Source organism: Opisthocomus hoazin, chromosome 7 (assembly GCF_030867145.1).
Source record: "Opisthocomus hoazin isolate bOpiHoa1 chromosome 7, bOpiHoa1.hap1, whole genome shotgun sequence".
Taxonomy (NCBI): Eukaryota; Metazoa; Chordata; class Aves; order Opisthocomiformes; family Opisthocomidae; genus Opisthocomus; species Opisthocomus hoazin.
The window spans coordinates 69481438-69508839 of record NC_134420.1 but is presented as its reverse complement, the minus strand read 5'-3'; the positions used below and the strand labels follow the sequence as shown (position 1 = coordinate 69508839).

General features: G+C 47.4%; 1 protein-coding gene across 2 annotated transcripts in view; it reads right to left on the bottom strand.

Moving 5' to 3' along the window:
* ARMH4 (armadillo like helical domain containing 4) overlaps nucleotides 1-27402 on the bottom strand; it is a 75747-nt gene that overhangs the window by 29224 nt on the left and 19121 nt on the right. For both annotated transcript variants that reach the window (XM_075427035.1, XM_075427036.1), the window contains exon 5: nucleotides 19252-19503. In XM_075427035.1, the coding sequence (XP_075283150.1) occupies nucleotides 19252-19503 (252 nt within the window). The remainder of the gene's footprint in view (nucleotides 1-19251; nucleotides 19504-27402) is intronic.

Below are 27402 nucleotides of genomic sequence, written 5' to 3'. Positions count from 1 at the left end.
CCAAAATCTTGGTGAAGTTTGCTGCCACCCACTGAACCTTGTAAAATCAACACCACCTCCCGGACAGCTCTGCACAGCCCTGCAAGTGAAAGGGTTGATTTATCCTCAGATCATCTGTTGTTTCCATTTTCCATTTATTTCGCACATGGCGCAGAGCACTGTTGCTGCTAGATTAACGTCTGCGTGACTTCAGTCTCTGGGGGGTTTGCTGCTGTCCCCCAGCACCCGCACTCGGTGCGGTTCTGACACCTTCTGCTCAGAAATGAACGGATCTGGTGTTTCTCCAAGCAGATTAAGAAAATCTGTAACAATTTGCTTACACTGCAAAGGCAGTACCCTGATTTGAACTGGTCAGAGACCACTCTCTGATTAGGACAGCGATATGATGTGGCTCCAAGAGACACTTCGGAATATGAGTATCTGTGAATGAACTCCTGATTTTGCTGCCATCATCTGTTCAAATAACAAAGAAATGATTTGACATGTGAGAACATTCACAAAATTATCTGGATAAAGCTTCAGAGCTTAATCTGCTTTCAAGGTAGCAGCAAATGTTTATTATCTAAATGCTGATGGCCACTCTGTACTGCTCAGCTTCCAAAGGCCACGAAATGGGCCAGAAAGTTTTTTGTTGACCTGACGAGCGTTATATCATGTCCTCCAGGAAGACAAACTCTGCAGAGACAGACATACAGACAAAGGAGGCACTGACAAGCCCCAAGGAAGGAATAAACAGAGGACACTTTCTAAGCTTATTTTTGTAGTGGCCTGACTGCACTGTGGCTTTAAGGTAGATTAGACACACTGAACAAAATAATTGATGTGTACAGGCTTTCCAACCATATGAAACCTGATTTCTTCTTGATGACCACCACCCCAACATGACTCGATCCTTACATAACAGCTGACCAACACCACAGGCCCCCTCCTTCTCCACAGCCCCGTCACGGGGCAGGAGCCATTCACCCCGTACCGACCAGGAGCTCCATGCCCACCAGGTCAGACATGTAACAGGGTCAGAGCTCAAAGTGAACCTCTCCTGAGGCCCACGGCCAGCTTGGGGCATCCACTCCTCCTGAGACCTCCAGGTTCTCGTTGATGGGATGTGTCAGGCTACGCACTCCATCCCACAGAGACTCACTTGACCCCAAGCAAATGGGGAGATGGGAGATCTTAGACCGAACTCACCGTGGCCGACTCTCATCCCCAGTCCCAAAGTTTTTTAGGACATGGCATCACCCACAAGGTAAGAGGATGCAATAAAGGTCAAAAAAGGCAAGAAGAAGCAGCAGGAGAAGGCACAATGAAGTATTTAGAGACCTTTGCCAGGATTTTATATCTCCCGGTGTGCAGATAAATCTCCACGTTACAGGCTAAAAGTAATCAGCCTGGAGAAAAACACATGCATCTCATCAGACTTCAGGCAGGGGACTGGTCTCTTACCTTCCAACAGGTCTGGCAAAATCCTGCAAACAAGTCAGTGGGCAAGCTCTAATCCCAAAGGCAACGCTAATAGCCTGCTCCAAGCAGGAAATTGTTCTCCAGCAGCCTATTTCAGAAATACATAAAGCCAAGAAAAGGTTGGGAACCAGAAGTTTCTTTTGGCTGTTTCGAAAGTATCACAGTCCATCGGTCAGGAGAGTGCTGTGCCTGAATAAGCTGTGTTTTTTTTAGTTTCTAGCTGTGAATTCCCTGTGTGCACAGGGAATCCCCTGGGGAAAGGCTGCCTCTTCCACAGCACACACAAAACCTCTACGGGCCACTGAAAATCTGCATTTCTTCATAGGTACAGACAACAGTGAAACTGCAGAGTACTTCTGAAATTAGTCCTAAACATGAAAGGTAAAATACTGGCATTACCCTATAATGCTGTGAGCTGGCTGACAGATTTAAGCAATTACCGATCAAGCCTAGTTAGGAGTTTGATTGACAGGCGAGATGAACTGTTAACTCAAACCAGTTCATCACAACGTCCTGATTTATAAATCTGTCCCTTGACTGAGAGATGCTATTTGTCCACATTTACTTGAACTCCAAGGCACACAGCAGCTTAAGTTTCATTTTCAAAGTCCATTTCTGAGATAACAAACAGATCTATCACAGCCAAAGGAGCAGCAAACCCCCCATTTCCACATGAGCTGCTGGACCCATAACCCAGGCAGCTTTGGGAATCCACAGGCAACTTATGCATACGAGAAAACTTCCATTCTGGAATCTGCGAACAGCAGAACAAGGCCCTGCGAAACAGAGCAAAGCAAACCTATCTGGCACCTTGCTGAAAATGCCATTACCTTCTATGCTATTGCACCAGCTTTTCTGCATTGAAGACTTGAGATAAGATCCCTCCTGCGCTGCATGTGGGAAATCAACTTGGCCCAAGAGCGACAACAACTGCAGGGCAGACCCGCCGCAACAGAAGATGCGCGGAGTCCTCTGCAAGGGAAGGGGATGACGTAAACTTACACTGATGTCTGTACTCAGCTGCATGTCTCTGTTCCCCAAGTTGAATTATTGACAAGTTTGCTGATGACACCAAACTGGGAGGTGTGGTAGATACACCAGAAGGCTGTGCTGCCATTCAGTGAGACCTGGACAGGCTGGAGAGTTGGGCAGAGAGGAATCTGATGAGGTTCAACAAAGGCAAATGCAGGGTCCTGCACCTGAGGAGGAACAACCTCATGCACCAGTACAGGCTTGGGGTGGACCTGCTGGAGAGCAGCTCTGCGGAGAGGGACCTGGGCGTCCTGGTGGACGACAGGTTAACCATGAGCCAGCAGTGTGCCCTGGCTGCCAAGAAAGCCAATGGGATCCTGTTCATGCATCAAGAAGAGTGTGGCCAGCAGGACGAGGGAGGTTCTCCTCCCCCTCTACACTGCCCTAGTGAGGCCTCATCTAGAGTACTGTGTCCAGTTCTGGGCTCCCCAGTTCAAGAAAGATGAAGAGCTACTGGAGAGAGTCCAGCGGAGGGCTACAAGGATGATGAGGGGACTGGAGCATCTCCCCTACCAGGAGAGGTTGAGGGAACTGGGCTTGTTCAGCCTGAAGAAGAGAAGGCTGAGAGGGGACCTAATAAATGCTTACAAATATCTGAAGGGTGGGTGTCAGGAGGATGGGGCCAAGCTCTTTTCAGTGATGCCCAGTGACAGGACAAGGGGCAATGGGCACAAACTGAGGCACAGGAAGTTCCGTCTGAACATGAGGAAGAACTTCTTCCCTCTGAGGGTGACGGAGCACTGGAACAGGCTGCCCAGGGAGGTTGTGGAGTCTCCTTCTCTGGAGATATTCAAGACCCGCCTGGACAAGGTCCTGTGCAGACTGCTGTAGGTGACCCTGCTTCAGCAGGAGGGTTGGACTAGATGACCCACAGAGGTCCCTTCCAACCCCTACTATTCTGTGATTCTGTGACAAGGTCGCACCCCTGATTTCCGTATAAAAATGTTTTATGAGGAGCCCGGTGAATCTGAAAGACACTGCGCAGCTCAGTGCCTTGGAAGGTACCTGCACTTACTGAGTCACATCTCCCTGCCGGTGCGCAAAACCGGACAGTTTGGGGGGTTTCTCTCCCTGGCATAAGGCCAAGGGCGGCGGGGGGAAGCTCGTGCCAAAGGAAGAGACTGTAAGAATGGCTGTACCGGATCACATTAGCTCCACATCCCATCTCTGAAGGTGGATGCACACAGAAAAGCCTAAATGCAGGGCAAACACACAGTTGGTACTTCCCTGCCTCACTCTCCAGCCTGTGGCATTTTACTGCTGATCCAGGGGTCCCAGCTTTCCTCTTTAGCAGGCTTCAATAGATATTTTTGTCTCAGCAACTGTCAACATTCTGTTTACGAGCAAAATATAATACAAGCAGGAAGAGAATGAAATTCTTGTTAATTATTTCTGTTCTTGTGACAGCTGAAAGGCCATCTGGGATGGCACACTCACGTGAAATATGCTCTGCAAGTCTGCAGAAGAAACAGTATCTGCCCAAAAGAACCTAAATCCATAAACCACAACAAAAGCATTGATATTGTCCCATCTATGAACACCAAGACTTAGGCACAGGTGTTCAAAAACCATGTAGATGTGGCACTTCAGGACATGGTTTAGCAGGCATGGTGGTGTTGGGTTGATGGTTGGACTTCAGAAGCTTAGAGGTCTTTTCCAGTGATTCAATGGGTAAGTGATTTGCTCAAGGACACAAAAGACAAAAGTAGCACTGCCAGTAATTAAACAGATGAGGAGACCAGGCTCCACTTCCTGCCTGTCTAGGTCAGACTAAAGGTCTGGCTGGCTTAGTAAGGCTGACAGTGGCCAACAGCATCCATCTAGGAAAAGCTTACGAACAGGATGGTCTCAAAGAGATGCTCCCCTCTCACACCCTCCGGGCACCCAGTGCTTTGTGGCTCAGAGATCTGTGGAGCCAGACACAGGGTTTCCGCATTTGAAAGACCAGGATGGATTTTTCCTCTGCGAAATTCCCTACCCAAATGGAAAAGCAAACATGCAAACTGTGGGCATCCTCAGCATCCTGTGGATAGGCGTTCTCCTCCAGTTAGCAATGCACTGAGCAGTCTCACATAATTTGGTATGAACCTGCCTTCTCCTGCCTGTTTCACGTGATGATCTCCAAGCCTGGGGTCAGGGGACAGTCACTCGCTGTTCCCCTGCTCAATACCCCTTCTGATTTTACCCCCCTTAGTCAAGGTCTGTGTAGTCATTCCTTGCACAGAACCCCATTTATCCTCCAGTTATTCTATTTATTTTATCCTTCTGGTTATTCTTTCATTATCCTTCTTCTCCCACATACCTTCCCCAGCTCTGCTGTATCCTCTTCCAGATGGGCAGAGCAGCACTGAGTATTTAGGGTCAAAATGATGGTTGTTACTTTTCTTTCTGTTCCTTTGTTCCCCCACGTCCCACCAGACCACTGTTCCTAATGTATCATCCTCCCCTTCCTCTCATAAGAATCAGGAGCAGAGGATTTGCTTTAATTTCTACTCTTTGCCAACAGACTCCCCAGATCACCATCCAAATTGACTCTCTTATGGTGATAGGACCAAAATAAAAATAACTCTCAGCCTAAATTTCCCCCTGGACCACGATTGTTCCTAGGATTTTCTCCAGGATCTCTTTCAGAAACGTTACCTACGGTTTCCTACTCACCCGGGCATAAATAAGTCCTGTTTTCTTCCATGACTCAGCAGGGCTATTTATTCCAAGCATTAACACCCACCCACCCCAAGCTTAGAGTGACTGTGGAGAAAACCTCTGCATCACTGCCTGGGGCCTGGGACAGGGTGAGATGGGTCCACCACTCATCACCTGGGAACCCTATTAGTAAAGTCTGATTTTAAGCAGTGCAGAACGGAGGGAAGCAACTGAGCTGACAGGTCATGAGGAGGGACCCAGCACCCTCAGCAGCACCCGGGGTAGCTACAGACCTCTCCTGGCTTGTCCCGGGGTGGGGGGGTGAGGACAAGGGGACTCTCCTGCTCACTCATGCTGTGTAATACATCCAATGTCACGGTTCCTCCAGCGATGCCCTTTGGGCTGTCTGAGGGACCAGGAGAGCCCACAGGAGCCCTGTTATCCTGGGAGAAACTGAGGAAGGAAGATGTGAATAGCTTGATCACGGGCCCTCAGTGAGCAAGGCAGGAACGGCCCTAACTCCTGCTACTGCACCGACCATCACACTGCGGAGTGGTGCAAACGACAAACCAGTTTCCAGCCGGGCTCCGGAGCACTCATGCCTGATTTGTAAATCTTTATCTTCAAGCAGAACAAGGCTCCACCACAGAAATCCTGAATCCACAGCACAATTCTTCTCTAAGCAGTTGTGGGTATCTTCAGGATAGGATACAAGAGTGGACACTATAACAAATGCCTTCAAGCAGATTCAGAATATATTAATTATGAGTCCCACTGTTTTTTAAACCCGCATATTCAGAGCCCACACAGTAGTGACAAATCAAACCTTATTAACTAATCATTGCTGCTGTCAGTTAGCACCGTTGAAGAGCATTTTCTTTATAGCAGATGACCCCAATACAGGGATGCCAGCTCCCGTTCACAGGGATGGTGTCACAGTACCTGTGCCGGTCTGTGCTCATGCACTGTCCCAGGAGCTCTCACCAGCTGCAGTGAAGGCTCCAGCAGACATCCCAGTGACAGGATCCCCTGCAGCACCCTGGGACGGAGCCACCCAGCTGCATCCCAAGCCCTGTGCTGCCCATGAAGGCATTTCTGTGTGCTCGGTGCTGTCAGAGCCCTCCTGCAGCCAGGCCAGCTCCTCCTCTTGCAACAGAGGTGATCTGGCATGGTTTGAGGCATTAAACCTCAGCCAAACTTAACCGCTGTGGCTTTTGCTCTGAGCTTGTCAGGATGCGAAGTTTGAAGTCAAACACGAGGGGCCAGCAACGCAGCCCTACTAAGCATGAAGCATAATGGTACATGGTCCTGGAGAACTGTATTCATGGACCTCATAGCAGCTTCAAGGCTGCGGGACTGGAGCCTCCACCGGAGCAGTCAGCAGAACGATGCTCAGCTTTGCTAGCTGGGATTCTGACTTTATCTGCTCTTGGCTTGCCTCTGTTCAGCAGAAGTGAAATGAACTCTCTGCTCCTGCTCCATGCTGCAGTTGTACTGGAGCATGCAACGTGTGGCTGAACAGGGCTGACTCACCACGGAGTCACTGCAAGCCGTGACTTAAGAGGTCATCACAAAATACCTGAGCCACACAGACCAGCAGCGGGCACATTCCCAACCGATGGGAAACATAAGGTGCTCTGAGCTAGCTCAACTCTCGCTGTGGCCAGGCGATGGCATGTCACCTTGAGGTCGCTGCAGGCTAAGCCCACACGCAGAAGCAGCTATTGTGCTTCAGGTGATGCTCCGTGACTTGACATCAGCCTGAGGCACAAGACCGCACAAGTCTCTCCAGGAAGGCTGCAATCAGGCACGCATTTGCTGGCTACAATAAAGACAGCGAAGAGTACAGAAGTATGCAGCTGCACTTTGTCTGGCAAAGAAACCCTGCTCCAGCCTAGATATTACACAGCTGTACGCACTTACAGGCAGTAGATGTCTACTGAAGGACTGTATCTTTGCCTGCTAAACCCCCAAACATCTTCTAAATCAATAGCATATTATTCGCACTTAATAAAATCTAGCCTTCATAAACAGCCCTCACAGGAACACGTTTCAGCTACGGGAGAGCACATATAACCAGAAAGCATTGCTTCATCGAGGCTATTCGTTCAGTCTAATACTAACTCAATCCTCTACCCAACACCACCTACAATCAAAAAATAGAAAGAGAGTGTACTTAACCAGTTCTTGCAGACACAGAAAATAACAAAACCCCTGAGGAAGGTATTTTCCTGACAGAATATTTTTACTGAACTCTACCTTATCATTTTTCAGAACTGCTTATGGACAATTGCAAGGAAAGCCAGAACAGAGCAGGGCAAAGCAACCTCCTTTATTCACAGGAAGAACAGCTTCTGCCTGGACTGGATGGGCAGACACTGAGATCTCTCCTCAATCCTAAACCAAAGCACGCGCTCAAGTCTGGCTTTTGGACAGTTGTGTTGACAGAAAACAAAACCAGGGCAACTCAAGGGTTGAGCAATCCCAAAACCAGGTTGACGGGGTGGTATGGGGAAGCCATTGAGGAGCCTTTGAAACCCTTCACTGGTGTTAGACCTGTCCTCAAGCCTGCAAAGAGAAATGCCAGCATAACTCACACGTGCAGCGAAATCGCAGAAGGGCCATCACGATGCCATGCGTGCCAGGGCTGAGTTCCCCACGGGGACCTTGGAGCAGGGTCCGGATGACCTCAGCAAGGGCACCCATAAGCTGGTATGATGGATGCAACACCATGTCCACCTTACGGGAAGAGCAACAGGAGCACAGCACAAGACACTGCTAAAGAAAACAGGGGATGCCCCAGGGACACACATCGTGGCTGCAGAACTGGTGGCCACGAGGACAGAGCTCAGCCCCAGTGATTGCATCGAGCCCCCTGCTAAAAACAAGCACGAGCCCGAGCATCCACTCCTGCAAAACCGGATTGTGGAAAAACCTGAGCAAGAAAATCAGCCTGAGTGGCCAGAGGGGAACAAGGGGACATGGGGGAAGCAACCTAGGGAAGGAATAAAACAGGAGAAACTCTTGGCCTTGCTTCACATTAATAAAGCCTCAAGCACAGATGGCACTGCCGGTATATTAATATAAATGACAGGCTATCAGGAAACAGCTTTGCTGAAACCCTTTATTACATCCCAGGCTTGGATGAGGCTGTAATTAGACTTACTAAAAAAAAAAAAAAGTAAAAAAAAGAAAAGTAAAAAAAAAAAAAGAAAAGCAAGTACAAGCCTCCAGTAATTCTCACCGTATCAACGCTTCTCTGTGATAATGTTGATACCCAGCATTTTTGCAAAACAACAACTGCTGGAGGTTTGATGTAATTGTCAGTTAAAAGTATTGAGGTATTGTCAGTCAAAAACCGAGCAATTTACTTATTTCCAACATATGTTCCTAACTTACTCTCAGCCAGAGCAGGACATACATGTACCAAGAGATCATCCTTCCAGGCAGGAACCTGGATCGTCTTTGATCCTCAAGTGGTCTTAATTTGAGTCATCTGTGGTTTGCACTGCCCAAGCAGAGAGAAACCGTATCTACAGTCTAGAAAGGAATATTTTAAAACTATCTTCTCAATAACTCACCCTCTTTCTTCCTGCTGCTTGTCGCAGTGAGCTCTTTTCCTCTATTTTTCTCTGCAATGGAACCAACATTGTAACCCAAAAGATCAGCCTCTGACGCAAATCCCCAGAAGGACAGAGGCAATTCAAGGCCAATGAACCTTTGCATTCCCTCTCTTCATTATTTTTTTTTTTTGGAGGGCTGAAATGCCATGAAAACAGACAGATCTTTTGCACTGTAGTATAGATCACTACTAGAAAATAAATGTGATTTCTCGAACTTAAGGACAAGTCTCTTTTTACAAGGCAAAGGCCACCCAGACTAGCACATAAAGGAAAAATTAATAACTCTCACCCAGGGAAAGCTACTGCCCTGCCTGTGTTCTTCAATCAAGCTAAGTGATTACTAAAATCCAAAGGGAGAGAGGGCTGAAAACCATCTCCTCTCTCTAAATGGAGCCACGTTTTCCGACATATATAAACTGAAGGCTAGAAGAAGAGGCAAAGCACACTGAGATGTGATACATGCATGCACTGAAATTGCAGACATAAGGAAAAAAAGGATTACTGCAGATTAAACAGAGAGCAAAGACACTAGGATTTATATTCTAGATGGGCTGACAGACAAGGGGACAGACAGACAGAGCCAAGGCAGCTGACATCTAGAAGGACGCCTGCCTCACCAGGCTGTGCAGAAACCCAGATGCTGCTTGGTTAGCAGATGCAGTCCAGCCCTCGCAGCACGGAGCTCTGCGCAGGCTAATGGACCCTATCCTTTAATACAGGTGCAAAAACAAGATAAATTACTTGAAGCAGCAAATGCCAAGCCGTGCTCCAAGGCAGACACATCCTAACTCTAATGGCTGTAGCAAACGGATGGATAGAGCCAGACAGCCGAAGAAGGTCAAAAACGCTCAGCCATGTGCTTGAGTTTTCCGGCTTTGTTCTCTTGGGCCAACAAGAGCAACTGAAGGTGCCAGCAGAAAGTCTGTTAGAAGCAGTCCTCTGGTGCTGGGAGCTTGGTGCTGCTGCAGGCTGCCTTTTCATGCCCCCCAGCATGCCAAGAGGGTGAATTGGCTCAGCTATGGTCTGCCAAGCAAACTGTAGGCAACCGGTGGCCCAGACTTCAGTTCTGTTCAGCAAAGCTTCCCTAACACTCTCTGTACACGAGCCTCACCCAAGGCTGCCCTGCTCCAAGCCAGGGCGAGTCAGCCCCTTCCACCAGCGAAGCTGTCACTCCCTCCTTGCAGGTATTTCAGGATATTTTTGCATGGCAGGATAGCGAGGACCAGGGCACGCAGAAGTGACAGCAGCCCTCTGGCTTGGGTTCATCCATGCCTCCCACCATCCATTAGAAATGTCCCCCGGCTGGGGCCTCTCATACCGACCAGGTCAGCCACAGTGACCAAAGTCCCCTCTCTCCTCTCGCAAGCCAGCAGACAGTTCCTCCATGGCTTCATACTGCCTCACCCCAAACTGAAGAAAAAGAGGCAGAAATGCTGTGGATGGACAGGACCTCTTCAATCCCCCCAGCAACAGTCAGCAGCTCCAGTTTAACACCTTGTCTGATGGGATCCCATCTTCTCTGCGGGCAGGGAGAGGGAAGGCAGAGCCAAATCCAAGCAAATGCCTCTAAATCCACTCCCAGCTCCTGGAGGCAGCACTTCAGGGCTGGTAACAAACAGGCTTAGCCAGTCTTCCTCTCACACAGGTTTAACTAGATGCACAAACCTTGTGGAAGGGCTGCTACTTCAAAGTGATGTATCTGAGGGTGTTACAGTGCTGCTGTTTCTCAGCATAGTCCACCAAAAACGTCAGGGTCAAACATCAGCCCAAGCTGCCTGCTGGAGGTTTCGGTGTAGAAAGGCCCCTGCTGTCCTCCCCTTCCTTCTGATAAATTGCAAGCACGCTCATTTTTTTATTGCAAGCAGCAGCTTTATTCTACCCATTTTTGATAGCTGCTTGCTTTCAGAGCTGAGTATCACCGAAACACCCTCTAATCTTCTGTTTTACTCTATTCCCTTCTCTTGGTCTTGATTTCTGCTTTGAGGACAAGAGTTGAGGTGCTTCCAGGAGAAAGGATGTGGTTCCAACCTATTAGTGGTTGATGCTCCGTGGCTGGAAACTCCTCATCTCAGTTCCCAGCAGAACAGACACACTGTCAGCTTCTCCCATTTAAACTACACAGGCCTCATTCACGAGGGCACAGCAGTCTTCTGCTGGATGGAGAAAGGGAAGAACAGGGTGGTAGGTCAGGACCACAGGGCTCAGACTTGCCCAAGTTCTACATCTCCTGGAAGGTCCCATCGTCCATGGTCCCGGCGTGAGGCACTGGGCTGCTTCCCACCACACCACTAAGGGCTGCTCTGCATGGCTCATTATCTCAGCTGGCTTCAGAGCAGGAGTAGGAGCAAGTCAGGTCGAAGCAAAAAGCAATATTAAAGAGGGGAAAGAGACACAGTTCCTCAAAACATCTTGGGATAAAATCTGATGAAAGCAAAAAGCCATGGTGGACGACAGGTTGACCATGAGCCAGCAGTGTGCCCTAGCTGCCAAGAAGGCTAATGGGATCCTGGGATGCATTAGGAGGAGTGTGGCCAGTACGTTGAGGAAGGTTCTCCTCCTCCTCCACACTGCCCTAGTGAGGCCCCATCTGGAGTACTCTGTCCATTTCTGGGCTCCCCACTTCAAGAAAGATGAGGAGCTACTGGAGAGAGTCCAGCGGAGGGCTACAAGGATGATGAGGGGACTGGAGCATCTCTCCTACGAGGAGAGGCTGAGGGAGCTGGGCTTGTTCAGCCTGGAGAAGAGAAGGCTGAGAGGGGACCTTAGAAATGCTTATAAATATCTGAAGGGTGGGTGTCAGGTGGATGGGGCCAGACTCTTTTCAGTGGTGCCCAGCAACACGACAAGGGGCAATGGGCACAAACTGAAGCACAGGAAGTTCTGTCTGAACATGAGGAAGAACTTCTTCACTCTTGAGGGTGACGGAGCCCTGGAACAGGCTGCCCAGGGAGGTTGTGGAGTCTCCTTCTCTGGAGATATTCAAGCCCCGCCTGGACACGGTGCTGTGCAGCCTGCTGTGGGTGACCCTGCTTCGGCAGGGGGTTGGACTGGATGACCCACAGTGGTCCCTTCCAACCTCAAACATTCTGTGATTCTGTGATTGTGTGATTCTGTGAACTGTCCTCTCCTGGGAGCTGCTCTGTCGTTATAATAATGTGTGTCACACCGAGCTGGCAGAGAGGATCGTTATCGTTTACAAGTAAGTGGATGCAAAATTTCCCTTGACAAGGCAAACCTGATTAAACATGGGTCTGCTCCAGCATTAGGACGCAACCATCTCTTAAAACAGTTAAAAAAGGAGTCATTCCAAACAGAGTACACATCCCTCACGAGGAACAGAAACTCGGTTTAGGCACAGATTGATGATGGGAGCTTTATTACTGCTTGGGAGAGGGAAGGGGAGTTAGCAAGGAACATATGGAACTGTATAAATTATTTGGAGCACCCAGAAAGACAGCGAAAATAATCATCTATACTTCCGAGACTGCTCATTTCAGTCTGCAGCCATCTGGAACACAGGCCTCGCGCGGCCAACGCTCTGTGCAACAGAACTCCCATAACCACGTACGGGGCAGAGCTACAGAGGGGCAGGATGGCTGCGGGCAGCTGCGCTTTGAACCCGTCGGGAAGAAAAATTTGCTGTCTCCGCTCCTGATCCTGGCTCCTGCCAGCCTCTCTCACCCGGGATTTCTACGGACTCAGTCCCTTCTGTTGGGATGGTGACTTTTTGTGGGATCCTTTGCGCCTTTTCCCAGGAGAAATGCAGGCGCGGGCATCCTTCCTCCAGCAAGAGGAAGGAAATGCCCAAGCACTGATTGAATTCGCCTCATCCAAATCCCCACTGTGCTCAAGGCTCCCTCATGAAACCGGTGGTGCCACTTGGCCTCTCCGCGGTTTTGCTTACCACCCATAAAACACGGATACCCTTTCCAGGGTAATTAAGATGATAAATGCATTAAAGATTAAAAAGCACTCTGACGTTCCAATAACGTGAGCTGTAGTAGTACTTAGATCCATTCTGGGCAGCAATTAAAGAACATACGACTAACTTCTGAGTCTCGGCTTCTGTCTTCCTAATGCTGGTTATTTTTGCCCATAAAAGCATTAATTCAAGCTTCCTGTAAAAATGACATTTCAAGTATTCATTGTCTTCCACTACTCTGCCTCTGCTACTCTGCCTTTCCATCATTAACTAGGGACATACGTTATATGGTTTATGCAGTATAATTTGTAACCACAGACCTGCAATACAGCTAGAGCTGTTTTCTCTGTAAGTAACTATTCCGAGCTGCAAATATTTTTTTTCCATTAAAAAAAAAAATCACATTCCAAAAGTGTGTTTATTATGCAAATGCCTTGTCATTACCTAAGTGAGAGAGTTATATGACCTTCCATTATGATAAGAACTAAAATCCTATACACAAAAATACATGAAGCGCAGACATGGTAGATATCTTGGAAACTACACGTTGAGAATTACATTGTCACACTTCGTAACTTCTTTCTAAACTGCCATTTTATTTTTTTATCTTTAATACCCATCTACAGGGATGGGCCAGACTCCACTGTGTACAATATCTTCATGGGTAGATGGAAACCCATAACAAATGCTGTGGAACCGGACAATTCAAATGACTTCTTACAAGCTACAGCATAATCATGTAGCCCTGTAATATGGTATTGTCACTGCCATAAACAGGTGGATATCAACAACACACCAGTGCTCAGTTAAAGAAATGTAGACCTGGACAAAAATGGGTTTAGGGTAAACAAGAGAACGAAAAATAGTATCTAACATACATAAAAGCTATCATATGTAGTAAATTCACATGCAGTACGCAACTGCAAATCAATGAATAAAGAGCAAGGTGCAAAAGCATGCTAGCAAACATACAAAAATGCCTTCAAGTGGACCCTAAAGTGAGGAAGACGAAACCATCAATGGGAACATTGTATTCCTCCTGGCAAAGGACAAAGATGTTGATGGTCCACCACAAACCCGTGAATGAAACCACCAACCTTACAACCCACAGAAGCAACGACGAGCATAACGCCAGGATAAAGCACAGAAACTAAGTGTGTGTGCAACAATCCCAACTGCATTATTATTTCTTTTCCTTTAATAATTAGATCTGGACTAATAACAAATAGACTCTTCAGATTTCAATTACATTAACAATAAATTCCTTTGTTTATCTATACATGAGGTGTGTCTCCTCTTTGCCCACAGAACAAGATTTTGACCTTCCTCTGTTAAGGTTAAGGTTTACGGTTCAAGTCAGTCTCTCCTGTTGTCACTTATTAGCAGTGGCCTGGGATAAGCAACTGGTGGTTTCAGTCAACTTCTTAAAGCATCAAAGCCCACCATACCAACCCCTGCGTAGACAACTTCAGCCATACATTCAAAATGTCACAACCCTATAAGCCTCGAGATGAAAATGTCGTTGTCATACCAAACTACTCCATACGTTTTGAATGCACAAACTACTGCATGCTCCAAAGCAGTAAAATTAAAGGGTTAGTAAATTGCCCTAGCTCTCCCTTTGCTACCTTACCATAGGTAGCAGGAGTTCTTCATCTTGGGACATGGACAATAGGCAAGCACTATGGCATTAACAAATAGCTTGGCGGCCTGGGGACGCTTTCTTGCACTACTACAAAGTTTCCACACCAGTTCAAGCTAAGCTGCTAATGTCTCAGCGCATGGTTTGTAAAATACGGATTCTCACAGACACTGGGAGAATAAATACTCAAGAAGTGGGAGAAGAGCATTCACAGTAGCCACCACCAACACAGAAGCAGAGGGCCTTTATCTCCATGGAGGTGTACAACAAAGACCGTCATGAGGAATAACTAAAGGAGGACCCAGAAACTGTTCACTAGGTTTGAACCCATCTAAACCAACTGCAGTTCTCCTTGTAAAGCATAAACACTTAATCACAACAGAAGTAGCAGGGAAAAACTACATATTTTTATTAATTCCCAGAAAGTCCACGTTTTCTGCCCCTTCTCCAACAGTTAGTGTTTGCCTACCACACACCACCCATGTACCAATCACGCAACAAGCAAAGAAAGGTCAAAGACATCTCACACACGATGCAGAGAGGTCCCAAAGTACTGCTGTGTCCTTTGCTGGCAACCTCTGAAGACAAAGCGCTTGAACAGGACAGCAAAAGAGATCCCAAAGCACGTTCAGACCCTCCTTCTCCAGAGCTGCAGGCCGTCAGAACAGTTTTTGGCGGATCAATTCCTATTTTATAAAGGCACAGCTGACATCATTTTCTGCTTTACTTTTTGTCTAAATATTGCTGGTTAGAGAATCAGCTGATGGACTGTAAAACTGACAGCCTCATTACTGGCGCTTATAAATTGCTTTTGCTCAGCTGGAGTCAATGTAGGACCATCTGACTTCCCAGAATTGACATTTTTAATGATTCCCTTTCTGCAGCAGTTTCTCACCGACCACTACAAAAATCCAAACTGTCTCTCTTGCTCTGCCAAGCTGTTTGTGGATCAAGTTACTCATTCCCTAGGGATTTGCAGTGTGTCAGCCATCAGACCAAGAAAACAATAACAACAGACCTGAGCACAGCTACTCCAGTTCTTCCAGGCTCTTCTGTACTATAGATTTTAGCGTTAAATGTCAAAATTCTAAAGGCCAGAGGACAGACGCATCCCCAGGAGAAAGACTTACACGCAAAGTATTTTAAAGATGGAAAATGCCAGCTGTAAAAGTTTGGTGCTTAGATGGTGTACCCTCACCTTGCACTCCGTTGGGTACTGTTATCTTTCTTCAAGTCTTCCTTTCCTGCACCATATCCCACGTCAAGCAGAACACCTTGCCCCTCTAAACCAGATTTCACTCACACAAGATGGGAAATTCTTCACATCTTGGCACTATTTGGTGAAGGAAGGGAGGTGCAGAGCTCTTCCCGGTGATGCCCAAGGACGCGCGCCGTGGGCTGAGGCAGGCAGGAGCACAGTGCCCCTGACCCAGCTGCACGCAGAACTGCAGCTCCCCCCTCCAGGGGCTGCATCCGGCGACGTTCAGTGGCTACAAAGCCGTCTTATAATTAAAGTCAAGTTAATTTTAGCTTTAGAAGAAAAGCACTTAAAGGAGATGGATTTCAAAGAGGTAGCTTTAGATGAAAAGCACTTAGAGAAAAGGGATTGCAAAGAGAAATAGTCCATGCACACGTCCAGCAGATCTAAAGCTTCTTCATGGTGAGTCTGGTCTCTCCAGGCGCCCCAGCAGAACAATGTGGGCAGGTCTCCTGGACCCCTGCCAGGTTTGGGGGATTTCTTCTGTTCTTCACAATCCTCCTCCTGCTGACACCAGCTATATGTTTTTTCCACCCTTCCTGTTCTCCCTCATACACCCCATAAAGAAACATGTAACCAGGACCAGGTATGGACACAGCAGTAGCCCAGCACGTGCCCAGGGCTGGGGAACCAGGAGAGCATCTCCCGTTCCCCATGCACTCCCAGCAAACGGGCCCTTCGAACACCCGGGTTCCGCTCCTTGCTTGGCCTCAGGTTTTCAGTGTGAGCTCTTGCAAGTCCTTGGTTTAATTTGTGCCTCTAAAACAGAAATAATTTCCCTTCATCTTAGGAGCACTGTGGACATCAGCACATTGCAGATGGTGAAGGAAGTAATATCAAAGAGCCATTAAGGTCGTCTAGACAGAAAAAGAATAAATGGCTCTTTACATAATTGTTTACCTGGTAGAGTAAGAGGGGTGAGTCATAAGCAGAGAGACTGATCCCACCATGTCCCCCCTCTTCTCACCTACCGCACCACTAACCATCTAACTCCTAAAGATGAACTCAGCTCGGCCACAGCCTCATCCTCTCCCTCATGGCTGCTTGCACAGACTGCAACAGCTTAAATATAAAAGGCAATCCAAGATGTTTGGATCTGGTGAGACGTAACCCAGCCAGGCACTTCCAGAGAACACAGAAATTCACATCTGCCCAGTCCTGCAGGTGCTCGGACTTGGCGCTCTGCAGCTGACCCAACCCGACTGGCTTCACAGGGGGTTCCTCCAATTTGTGTAAGGGTCAATAAAACATAAGTTAGGGAGAAAAATCCTGCCTTTTGCCACACAGTCAATTTATTCCACGTCTGAAATTTTTTGAAAGGTGGCCTTTCCAAGGTCTAAGAAAGAGAGAAAGTGGTGGAAGATGAGGGCTGCAGGATGATGCAATATTAAACATCAGAAACTGAAGTGAGCCCATATGTTCAGAAGCAGATCTCTGGAACAGATACTACGAAGTGCATCCTCCAGCATGGCTCTACCTACGGCAAGGAGACCTCCTAACAGCTGCTATTACACAAGGAGTGTTAAAGCTAGATATTGTTTCATAGCCCAGGCCTGCTTATTTTTTGTGCACAGTTATTACAGCCTCTCCAGCCAGAGAGGTTTACTGCACACCAGGGACAGCTTCAGCCTCTGGGCACTGCTATCTCACGTGCCTCATTTACCAATGCATCTTATCTCCTACCCTGAGCCTCTTCCTCCAGCAGCGAAGACAGTAGGGCTGGGAACGCACCTGTGACTCCAGTTCAGACCCTCATCAGCTATGAAGAGAGCTGTGCCTGATGCCTTACGCAGAACAACCTTCCCCATAGCCCCAAAGTTCATAGCAACAGCCTATGCCATACACAACAGCATCTTCAGCAGACTCTAGACACCCTTCCAGACAAACTAACCATTGCTTTGCACCCTGCTCTGGGAAGGGGGCTTCCATCAGAGTCCTCTGGAGACCCTAGCCAGATGACATTGCATCTGCCACCCTAGCTGGGATGGTTAAATGTACCAAGATCCCTGAAGAGACATCAGTGCCTTCTTCCTGCACGCTGCACAATGTGATGGCTGGGGTGTGGGGACACACCTCGGAGTCTGCAGAACACTTTACAAAGCACTGGCACCCTTAGCCAGGACTGAATAATTCAGAGGCAAAGCTCTGCCAAGCTACCCATGCTAGTACTTATGGTCTTGAACCAGGCAAATAGTTTCAGACAGTCAACGGCGCAATGCTACCTTCTCACTATTGCTAGAAGTCGTACAGAGCTCACCAAGCCAGCCCATTGCACCCAAGTGAAGAGAATATGCTGCTCCTCTCATGCTTTCTCTCAAGGCACCACTAAGATCCTGCACCAAGGAAATAAGATGAGAACACACAGCTGCTGATGCGACTCCTATCATGTTCCTATGTTTCATACGCTTTTCCCCCAAGCGCTGTCCTGTACCTCTTCAATCCAGCTTGCCAAAGCCAACTACAAAGCCATTAAACACTTCTAATTATTCCCCACGCCCAGCTCCAGTCCGCCCCGACGGGACAACAGGACACGTGAAACAGACCTGACATGGAAACCATCCAACACGATGTTTTTTGAGGAAAAGTTAGTGGGACAGGGAGATACCAAACCCGATGCAAACTCAATCTGCCCTCAAAGAGCAACCCTCCCACAGAGTTCGTGAAATAAGCACTTTGATTCAATCCAAAGGAAGCTAACAACACTAAAGCAGGCTGGAAACAGCATTACAGGGGAAGAACTGACAGGTTAAATCAGAATTTAACATCCAGGGGAAGTGATAGTTCTCAGAACACAGCATATAAAAGAGTTTTGGGGTTTCTTTCTTTGATGGCCCTCTCAAACCAGCTAGTTCTCTAAAAGTCAGACACAGAGATTTTCTGGATAGAAGTGGTTCAGCTCCCACCACTTCACCTGAAAGGTTCCCGCTGCTTTTGATGGGGCTTGGCTTGGAAATCGAGTATGCTGGGAAATGACTCCAGTGCCCCTAGCCAAGCTGGGCAAGTTCCGTTCTAAACTCTGCCTTGTCCCACACCAGTTTTGACTTGCATCAGATGGACATCACACATATAAACAGTGATAAGCCATTCTTAAGTGGAATAAATTAGTCCAGTCATAAAACACAGGGCCAATATGTACAGTGGGAATAAAGTGTAGAAAGCTTTATAGAGGCTTTGCGGGTTTGTCCTGCTTAACACTGCTAGCACAGGGCCCCATGTCTGGACCACACACCCCGTAAAAATGCTGCTGAAGTAGCAAATGGGCTGATTAGCAGCTACCCAACTCGTTTTGTCCTCACAGGACGTATATCCCTGCACAAACCCATCTCAGGCAAAGGGAATTGACATTTCCCCAGGAATCTCACCTGAGAAGTTATTTATTTGTTCACTCTTGGAACAAGACAACACTAAGCTCTCAGAATGAAGGAGCAGGTCTGGAGCATTCAGAGCAGCTCTCCCCAAAATGAAAACTCAGGTCACGGTGCCTGGGACCCATCCCAGTTCAACCAGTTGTCACTGGTGGATGGGGTTTCCTCAGAAATGAATCTGCTGTGTGTTTAGCTTGAGAACCAACCCGCGAGACTTCCCAGCACAAGGGTCTGTCCCATGCAAAGTGAAGAGCAGGAGACATGTCCTCTGTGCGGGTAAAGGAAGAAGAGGCTTTTTCTCTTACCCAGACCCTGGTTCTGCTGCTCCCACTCGATGGTGTCGGGAACCTGGTAGGACACTCCGGCCAACTGGGCCACAGGGTTTTCCAGGCCAGCTATGGGATCCTGGGAAGTCTCGCCTGGAAGCGTGAAACCTGGCAGCTCCGTGTCACCCTCCATGCTTTCATCCATCGAATCTATGTCTTTGTCTTCCTCATCTTCCTCTTCCTCCTCTTCTTCTTCCTCCTCCTCTTCATCTTCTTCCTCTTCCTCACCCTCTGGCCAGGGAGACACAAAAGCAACATCAGGAAAGATCACACAAGACAGAAAGGTCATACATCTCAATAGGTGAGCACCAAGGCAGCCAGCCAACACCACTTCTCCAAAGGCAAACCAGCTGAATCTACTTGTGCCTGTTTTCTACCAGGAAACACACCCAAAGGGGTTAATTTGGAAGAGCTCACCACCATTTGAAGTTGCTAAGTAACAACAAGATGTTGCCTCAAGAGTCTCAAATGCATTAGTGGGAAATAGTGATTTTTCTTCCTAATAGCAGAGTACAAACAAGCACGAGCATGCGTACAGATACCTGAGTACATGTAACTACAGTGCTCTCTGCTCAACTAATTTCAGCTCAAGTAAGAACTATTTCCCTGATTTCTAATCTTGGAGGCAGCAATAAGTTGGTTCTGCTTTTAACTTTTACGAAGCTCTGGAAAGGATGCTGCTTTCCAGCCCAAGTAGACTCATGCCGCCCCTCCTCCAGAACAAGCTTTGACATGTGCTGGCAGATCAGCTCTTGGGTGCGGGAGAGCAGCGGTGATGGTAGTGATCCTCAGCAGGTTCCTACCACAACAGATTTACACCAGACAAAGGTATGACCAAGGAAGACTTAACTCGGTACTGGAAAGAAGGCGGCACAGCCAATACTTCATGTGAGAGCAGATAAATGTGATGCTGAGGATACCACTGTGGATTCTCCACTAGAGCAGATACTCGTCTTATTCCAAAGCTGACTGTACTGTTAACATATGGAGAGATAAATATTTAAGCCATATTTCATTATCAGAATCTAAAATGGCAACACAAGAACAACCATACTGGATCAAACCAAAGGTCCTTTCTGCCCGCTTCCTATTTCTGACCACAACTAGCCGCAGATGCTGAAGAAAGACAAGAGCAGGGCACACACAGAGCCAGTCTTCCCACAGTCACTCTTCCCAGCTTTTAGTTATCAAAGACCCAAGGACTTCCTGAGCCAGAATCTGTATCTGAGCTATTTAACAGCTACTAATGGAGCTACCCACCACGAAAAGGTAGTATCTGGAATAATGACATGTTTTGAATTTCTGATAGTTAGTTTTTCAAAGCTGAAAACTAAACCATAATATTTATGTGCTTTATCTACTTTACATGAAGCTCTGCTCAGCCCTATAGAAAAACTCCCTCCTGATGTACTCCGACTGGGAGAGCCCATCACCCTGCATCTGAGGAGCTGGTTTAGCCAGGGGTCCAGGACCATGTTAAAAAGTAATGATCCAGCGAAATCAACATTTGTTATCTAGCTATCCCCTGATTTCTGTTGGAGTTGTACCTCCTATAGGTTACGGACACCGCAATAAGATGAAGCAGCTGAGGTAGGACACCTGAAGGGCCGCACATATCATACCTGCTGTAAGTAAAGCAGGTGATCCTTCACTCTTCTCCTTTCTGCAGTGGGATGCAATGGCATCTGTTCCACAAAACACCCGAGAAACGAACTGGGGAACTTTGGGGAAGCTGTTTAGTTGGTGGCTACCCAACTTCAGTTAACTGGGGGGAGCTGGCCTCCTTCCTTTGGACTGTACTTCACAGATTGGAATACCCAGAGAAATCAGTGCACATTATAAAATCACAGCTTTCACTGTGCTGTTACATGGTATCTCCTCTCCTTCTGATTCAAGGATTTGCTTTAAAACACTGCATGTTTTTTCCAGCTCACCAGACAAGATAATCTCACTTGCCACCTTTCAATTCCAGCCCTACGCTTCATACAAATGACCTGCTGTTCGAATTCAGCTGCATCATCCTGCTATAGCACGGCTTCCAGTACCTGGAAAGGAATGATCACTCCTGCAAACAATTTTACCACGCAGAGCATCTAATGGAGCTTACGGGGATGTAGTTACCCCCTTAAATTCTCATCACATTTTATAGGCAGTTTCTGTCTTATAATGTGCCCATCATTTCAAATCAACATAAGAATTTTCTCTATCAAACCGCATGTTTCCATACAAAATACACAACTTCCGTAAACCTGAGAATGGCACCCGGAGAATGCTTGCAGGAAGCCTGCAAAGACAAGTTAATGTAGGCCTTTTGCCTCTGCTGAGAGCAACACAGCTATAAACATTTCCAAATCTTAATAGCAAAGACACTAAACAGCGAGCGCACCGGAGAGGAGGAATATGAACAGAGGTTTTCCCTAGATGCAGCCAAGAAGAAACAGGGATCAGATATTTATCTCGGAAAAACTAGTTTGGGACAAGGTTTTTAAAAGCTTCTTCTGGTTCTAGCAAGCCATATCAGAGACACCTGCCTGGATCTAGTTTTGAAGCAGCAGCTAGCCATCTCCGTACCTCCAAAGTCTAGCAGGCAGCCAAGCTGAACGCCCAAATTGAAAGTGCCAGGACTACTTAACACATCTAATCATCACCAAGCCACATCAATCATCACGCAGCCACAGCAGAAAGATGTGAATAATGTAACCCTCGTAGCACAACCGCTGTGAGGGGAAAAGAAAAGCTCTTAACCTGTTTCCTCCTCCTCCTCTCTAGCTCATTCTTGCTGCTGAAAACAGCTTTTTTTTTTAACCCCCCATCCCAAAACGCCAGCAGCTCGCCCTGCTGCAAGGTGCAGTGCAGAGCACCACTTGGTGGTCACAAGGAGGAAGGTACACTTCTGAAAACATCACAGACTTCACAGATTTTGGATTGCAGGAGCATAGGTGCAACAGAAGCCCGGCAGCCATAGGCAGGTTGCTCATAACAGTCTCAGAAGATGGAAAATGGGAGCGAGTATCACACCGCTGAACCTCAAACTGGAGGTTTGTGCCTCACATAACAGCCTTTTACAAAGATCACGTATTCCCTCCTAAATTGGCACTTTTTGCCCTTTTAGAGGCCTCAGCAGCAGCGTTAAAAAAAAAACAAAGAGACTAAAACTAGCAAGGACTAAAAGTGCAAAGCCCAGCAGATTCAGAGGGCATTCAGATTTTCATGTGCATTTGCAGCCCTTTATGAACTATTTTGTGTATCATAGAATCATTTAGCTTGGAAAAGACCTCTAAGATCTTCGAGTACAACTGCAAACCTAAGCCACCAACTCCACCACCACGTCGCTAAGCACCACATCTACACATCTTCTAAATATCTCCAGGAATAGAGAAAGCCTCAACCACTTCCCTGGGTGGCCTGTTCCAAGGCTTGATAACCCTTTCGGTGAAGACATTTTTCCTAATATCCGATCTAAACCTCCCCTGGTGCGATTTGAGACCATTTGCTCTCATCCTATCACTTGTTACTTGGGAGAAGAGTCTGACACCCACCTTGCTACAACCTCCTCTCAGGTAGTTGCAGAGAGCAATAAGGTGTCCCCTCAGCCTCCCGTTCTCCAGGCTAAACCACCCCAGCTCTCTCGAATGCTACATACTCTCCAGTTTTGGCTAAGGTTCATCTTCCGAAAAAAGACAAAGATGTACAATGAAATGCTAGTCCCTTATGGTCAAGGCACTGGTCTCCAACCAAAAGAAATGCAAGTATAATTTTTTCTTGGCTACAGACAAGAATATATCCAAATAAGCCTCTCACCTAGAGCCCAGCTGTAGGAACACTTCTGAACGTCCAACAGTGGTCAAAAGTGCCCCTTGCTCATTGAAGCAGACAGGTACACAGCACCTATATCAATTTCTGCTGTAAGCCATCCTTGCCCTATAGATCTTCATACATTACATATAAGCTGATTCTGTTCTTCTGTTTGCATGCACCAAACCCTAGCTCTTGCTTGTGACGTGCTACGTGGACCTATCAAGGAGGGACGGTAACCTGTCTCCTCTCCTGGTGACACTACAGAACCACAGAATCATTCAGGGTGGAAAAGACCTCTAGGATCATCAAGTCCAACTGTCAACCCAACACCACCATGCCTGCTAAACCATGTCCTGAAGTGCCACATCTATACATTTTTCGAACATCTCCAGGGATTGCAACTCCACCACTTCCCTGGGCAGCCTGTTCCAGTGCCTGACCACTCCTTCAGTAGAGAAATTTTTCCTAATACCCAATCTAAACCTCCCCTGACACAGCTTGAGGCCAGGAGACTTCGGTAGTGAAACATTTATAGTCCAAGCAGATGTTTGTATTTTCTCCTGCAGTTAGGGTAATGCAAGAGTTGTCTAGGGCAGAGTTAAAGACTCATCTCCAAGAGTGAAGAAATTCAAAACCTGTCACTCTTTGACAGACTAAGTAAGTACTGTATTCTGCAAAGCAAGCTCTGCTGTGCCTTCATGGAAACAGGAAAGAAAAAAAAATCAAGACACTTAACACCTCCCTGCTGTGACAACGGTACAACCTAAGATGCAAGCAGCAGGAATCCTCAGGAAAATGAGATTCCCAGTTCACACGTCAAAGATTTTATTTTTGAAGGACTTGACAACCTTGTAACAAGCATTCAAATTTTCAGGTTTGGAGAAGCTACAGGGAAGTGCCAAGAAAACAAATCTGAGACAAAAAAACAACTTTTGCTGAGTTTTGGGGGGTTCACAGCTTTATTAATAGTCACCAGAAACAGCAATGGCTGGGCTTTACCATGTGACTCCATACTGATCCACTAGCAACACTGATGATATCCATAGGATGGGATTTGCTATTTCAGGGCAGCAAAAGCTCCCTATGCTTCCTTCAAAAAAAAAGGTTTTTCACTACAAAAATGTATACATCCATGATGACTTCCGTGGCTCAGCAGACAGAAATGACACCACCTCACAGCTCCTTCGCAAGGCATTTCCCTGACCCAGCAGGACCTTAGAATGGCTTTAAGGATTGTTTCTGAAGCTTTTGTAAAGATGGCATGAGTTATGTTTGCTCTTCATCCATCACCTCATCCATCCATCCAGGTTGGATGGGGCTCTGAGTAACATGATCGGTTGAAGATGTCCCTGCTCGTTGCAGGGGAGTTGGACTAGATGACCTTGCAAGGTCCCTTCCAACCCAAACTATTCTGTGATTCTGTGATCCCACAACCAGCAGAGTCTGAAGAAGCTGGACAACAGCCAGCATCCCACATGTAAAAGTCTCAGCCCACGATGGCAGCAGGGCCCTTGCAAATTGACTGCAGAGGGACCTTGGCCCCTCCAGACCGTCCCAGGCCTCAGGGAAGGGGATCACAGGGCCAGATCTTCCTCCCAAAAACACAAAGTACCAGAAACCCATTCCTCATAGATGGCTTCAGTTGGGCTTCACGCTTCTCTATGGACTTCACACAGCTGCAGATAGGAGCGAGGAGGAATCGGAATCACTTGCAGTGCTGCTGGTAGCACGGGGCAGCGGCTGTAAGCCCACCAGCAAGGCACTCGGTGCAGCGAACACCGCTGTCAGGAACGCGCTACAAACAGGCTGCGACAGCAGTGAAGAAAGTTGTTTTGGTATAATGGCGTTCAACAAGCCCGAGCTGAAGCCACTGTTCGTAACCTTGCTGAAGGCAACAGAGTTAGATCGTGGCCTCTGTTTTCAGTTGAAGAAACCATCACTGATGTGGGATGTAGAATTTTTCCATTAACATTTACAAACACTTTTTACTCCTCAGAAGATTCAAGGAACCATCATTTGTTCCTGAGCTACACGAGTCTCTCATTAGAAGGTGACAGATGCACTCACAGTCACAAACCGAGTTCAGCCTGGAAAAAAAACCCACCTAACTAAAAAGGAGGTTGCAGGACAAAACCTGGTGTTCTCATTTTCTCTGTCCTTTCCCTTCCCAGCCCCCCTCACACCAAATTCAGAGGACAATGATGTCTACACAGTAATGTGGAGCAACGTTATGCTTCATGATACTCTAGGTCATCATTTTATATGGTACCCAGAGCTGTAGGGTCTAAATGCCTAGAAGCACCTGGTCAGTGCCAAGTAAGTTGTGATTAACCAGCAGCTGACACTAATTGGCTTCCAGTGGTGAGCCCATTCTTTATATGGCTTCAGGGAGGTAGAACATGCCAAGACCTCTCCCGTACAAGCACTGGGCAAAGGCTCCTGCAGGCGGAGCGATGGCTGCAGAGTGTGCAGATCTAGAACCTACCTGCACAACGTGCCCATGAAGGAAAGAAGCGCACCGTGGGAAGTTCGGGTTCACATGCTATTGAGCAAAATTCTACTTTTCAAGAAGCTTTGGCTGGCAAAAACACAGCAGAGGACTCAGGGTCTGCTTTGGTCTCTGCAACAGCCCCACAAACGCCAAACTAGCCACCTAAGAGCTATCATGCTGCTGCCTCTTAGGGCAAAGTTTTGGTCAAAGCTACCCCTCTTCCCTCAGATAGGTTCTATCATGCAACTGAGCAAGGGGATTCATGAGTGTTCAATTATGGACTGCAAAAGGCTGGATAGAGCAAGCTACAGGAGCAGTCACATATTGATTTGTGCCCTCACTATAACTCCTCTGTGGTATGAAATCAGGAATGGTGTGAAATCAGTTCCATCCTCTTCCAGGCACGCTGCACCAGGGTGAGAACACCACCACCCATTTCACAGATGGGCCATGCATCTGACCAAGGAGACGATTTCTCTTCCTCCTGTGTGTGCTGGATCCACTCATATGGGACAAGAGCAGCAGGGGCAGAAAAAGCATATTGGCCACAATGCACCTCATAGATTATTTTCTTCCACTTCACACCCATATGGCAGCACTGGGCCTCGGTCACCCACGTGCACATACAGTACAGGAAGCAGAGGTGTGTAAATAACGACAGGATTAAGGATGGGGGTCTATGCCTACCTTCTCTTGCCAGAAGAGGAGGAAGCGGCATTAAGAAGCCTCTGCCAAATGCTTTCTTCCTGTGAGGTTCATTTTCTGTATTGCTTTTATGATCACAGCTGACTGTCAAGGCAGGAAGGCCTTTCTAGGACAACTCTCTTTTATTATTAATCTGCCTCTTTCACATGACCAGTAATAATGTCACCATCCAACATCTCCAAAATGCTGCCAAGAACAATTGCTTGCGACAGCTTGGAAGGAGACAGCTGGCAGGAACATAGACGGGCTCTCAGCATGCACAGGCAGCTTTCTGGGCAGAGTGCTGTACCATGGTGGGTTGTGACACCCCAGCGAGCAGTGGGCACAGAAGCTATGTAAAATCAGCCAGGTAAAACCCCCATACCGATGGGTAAGCCCAGCCGTGTTCACAGCAAAGCTATCTGGGGTATGTGCAGACCATGTTTAGTAGGCACGGTGGCGTTAGGTGGATCGCTGGACTTGATGATCTTAGAGGTCTTCTCCAACCTATGCTTCTATGTTGCATGTACAGAGTTTTAAATGCTTCGCTCTGGAAGGGGACCCAAACCAAGCACGGCCTCTCAGGGGAAGTATCAGCTTCTGGCCTATTGCACAAAGCCAAGGAAAGGGGCTACTTGGAAGAATGCATCTGTTGGGTGGGACCCTACCACACAAAGCAAGGTAACCTAATCCTACCCATATAAGTTTCAAGGGAAGAGAAATTTCATGTCCAAAGCTTTTCTGTAACAGAGGAGAACCCTTGCCACATCTAGGAGAGGGAACATACCCCTGGCAGCAGAGCTGATCTGACATTGGAGCTGCAGAAAGCCTTCAGCCTCTGCTTGCCAAAGCCCAGGCGCTGCAGAAAGCGCTTCCCAGCGAAGGGCTCATCGACATTGCAAAGACACTACAAGGAGAGATATGGATTCTGATCCTAACCTACTTCCCCCCACCCAAATCTGAGGGGATTCACGCTTGCTTTTTCAGTCCTGGCTCATCGCTTGTCACAGGGGATCCAAGGCATTGAAGAGCTTTTGGGAAAAACAAAAAGAAAAAAAAAAGTAAAAGATATTCCAGCAAGGACCACAGGTCTGCTTCCATATTAAGATCAGAAGCAATCATCCCTAAGAGCTGCATTTCCAGCAGCATTCACCACA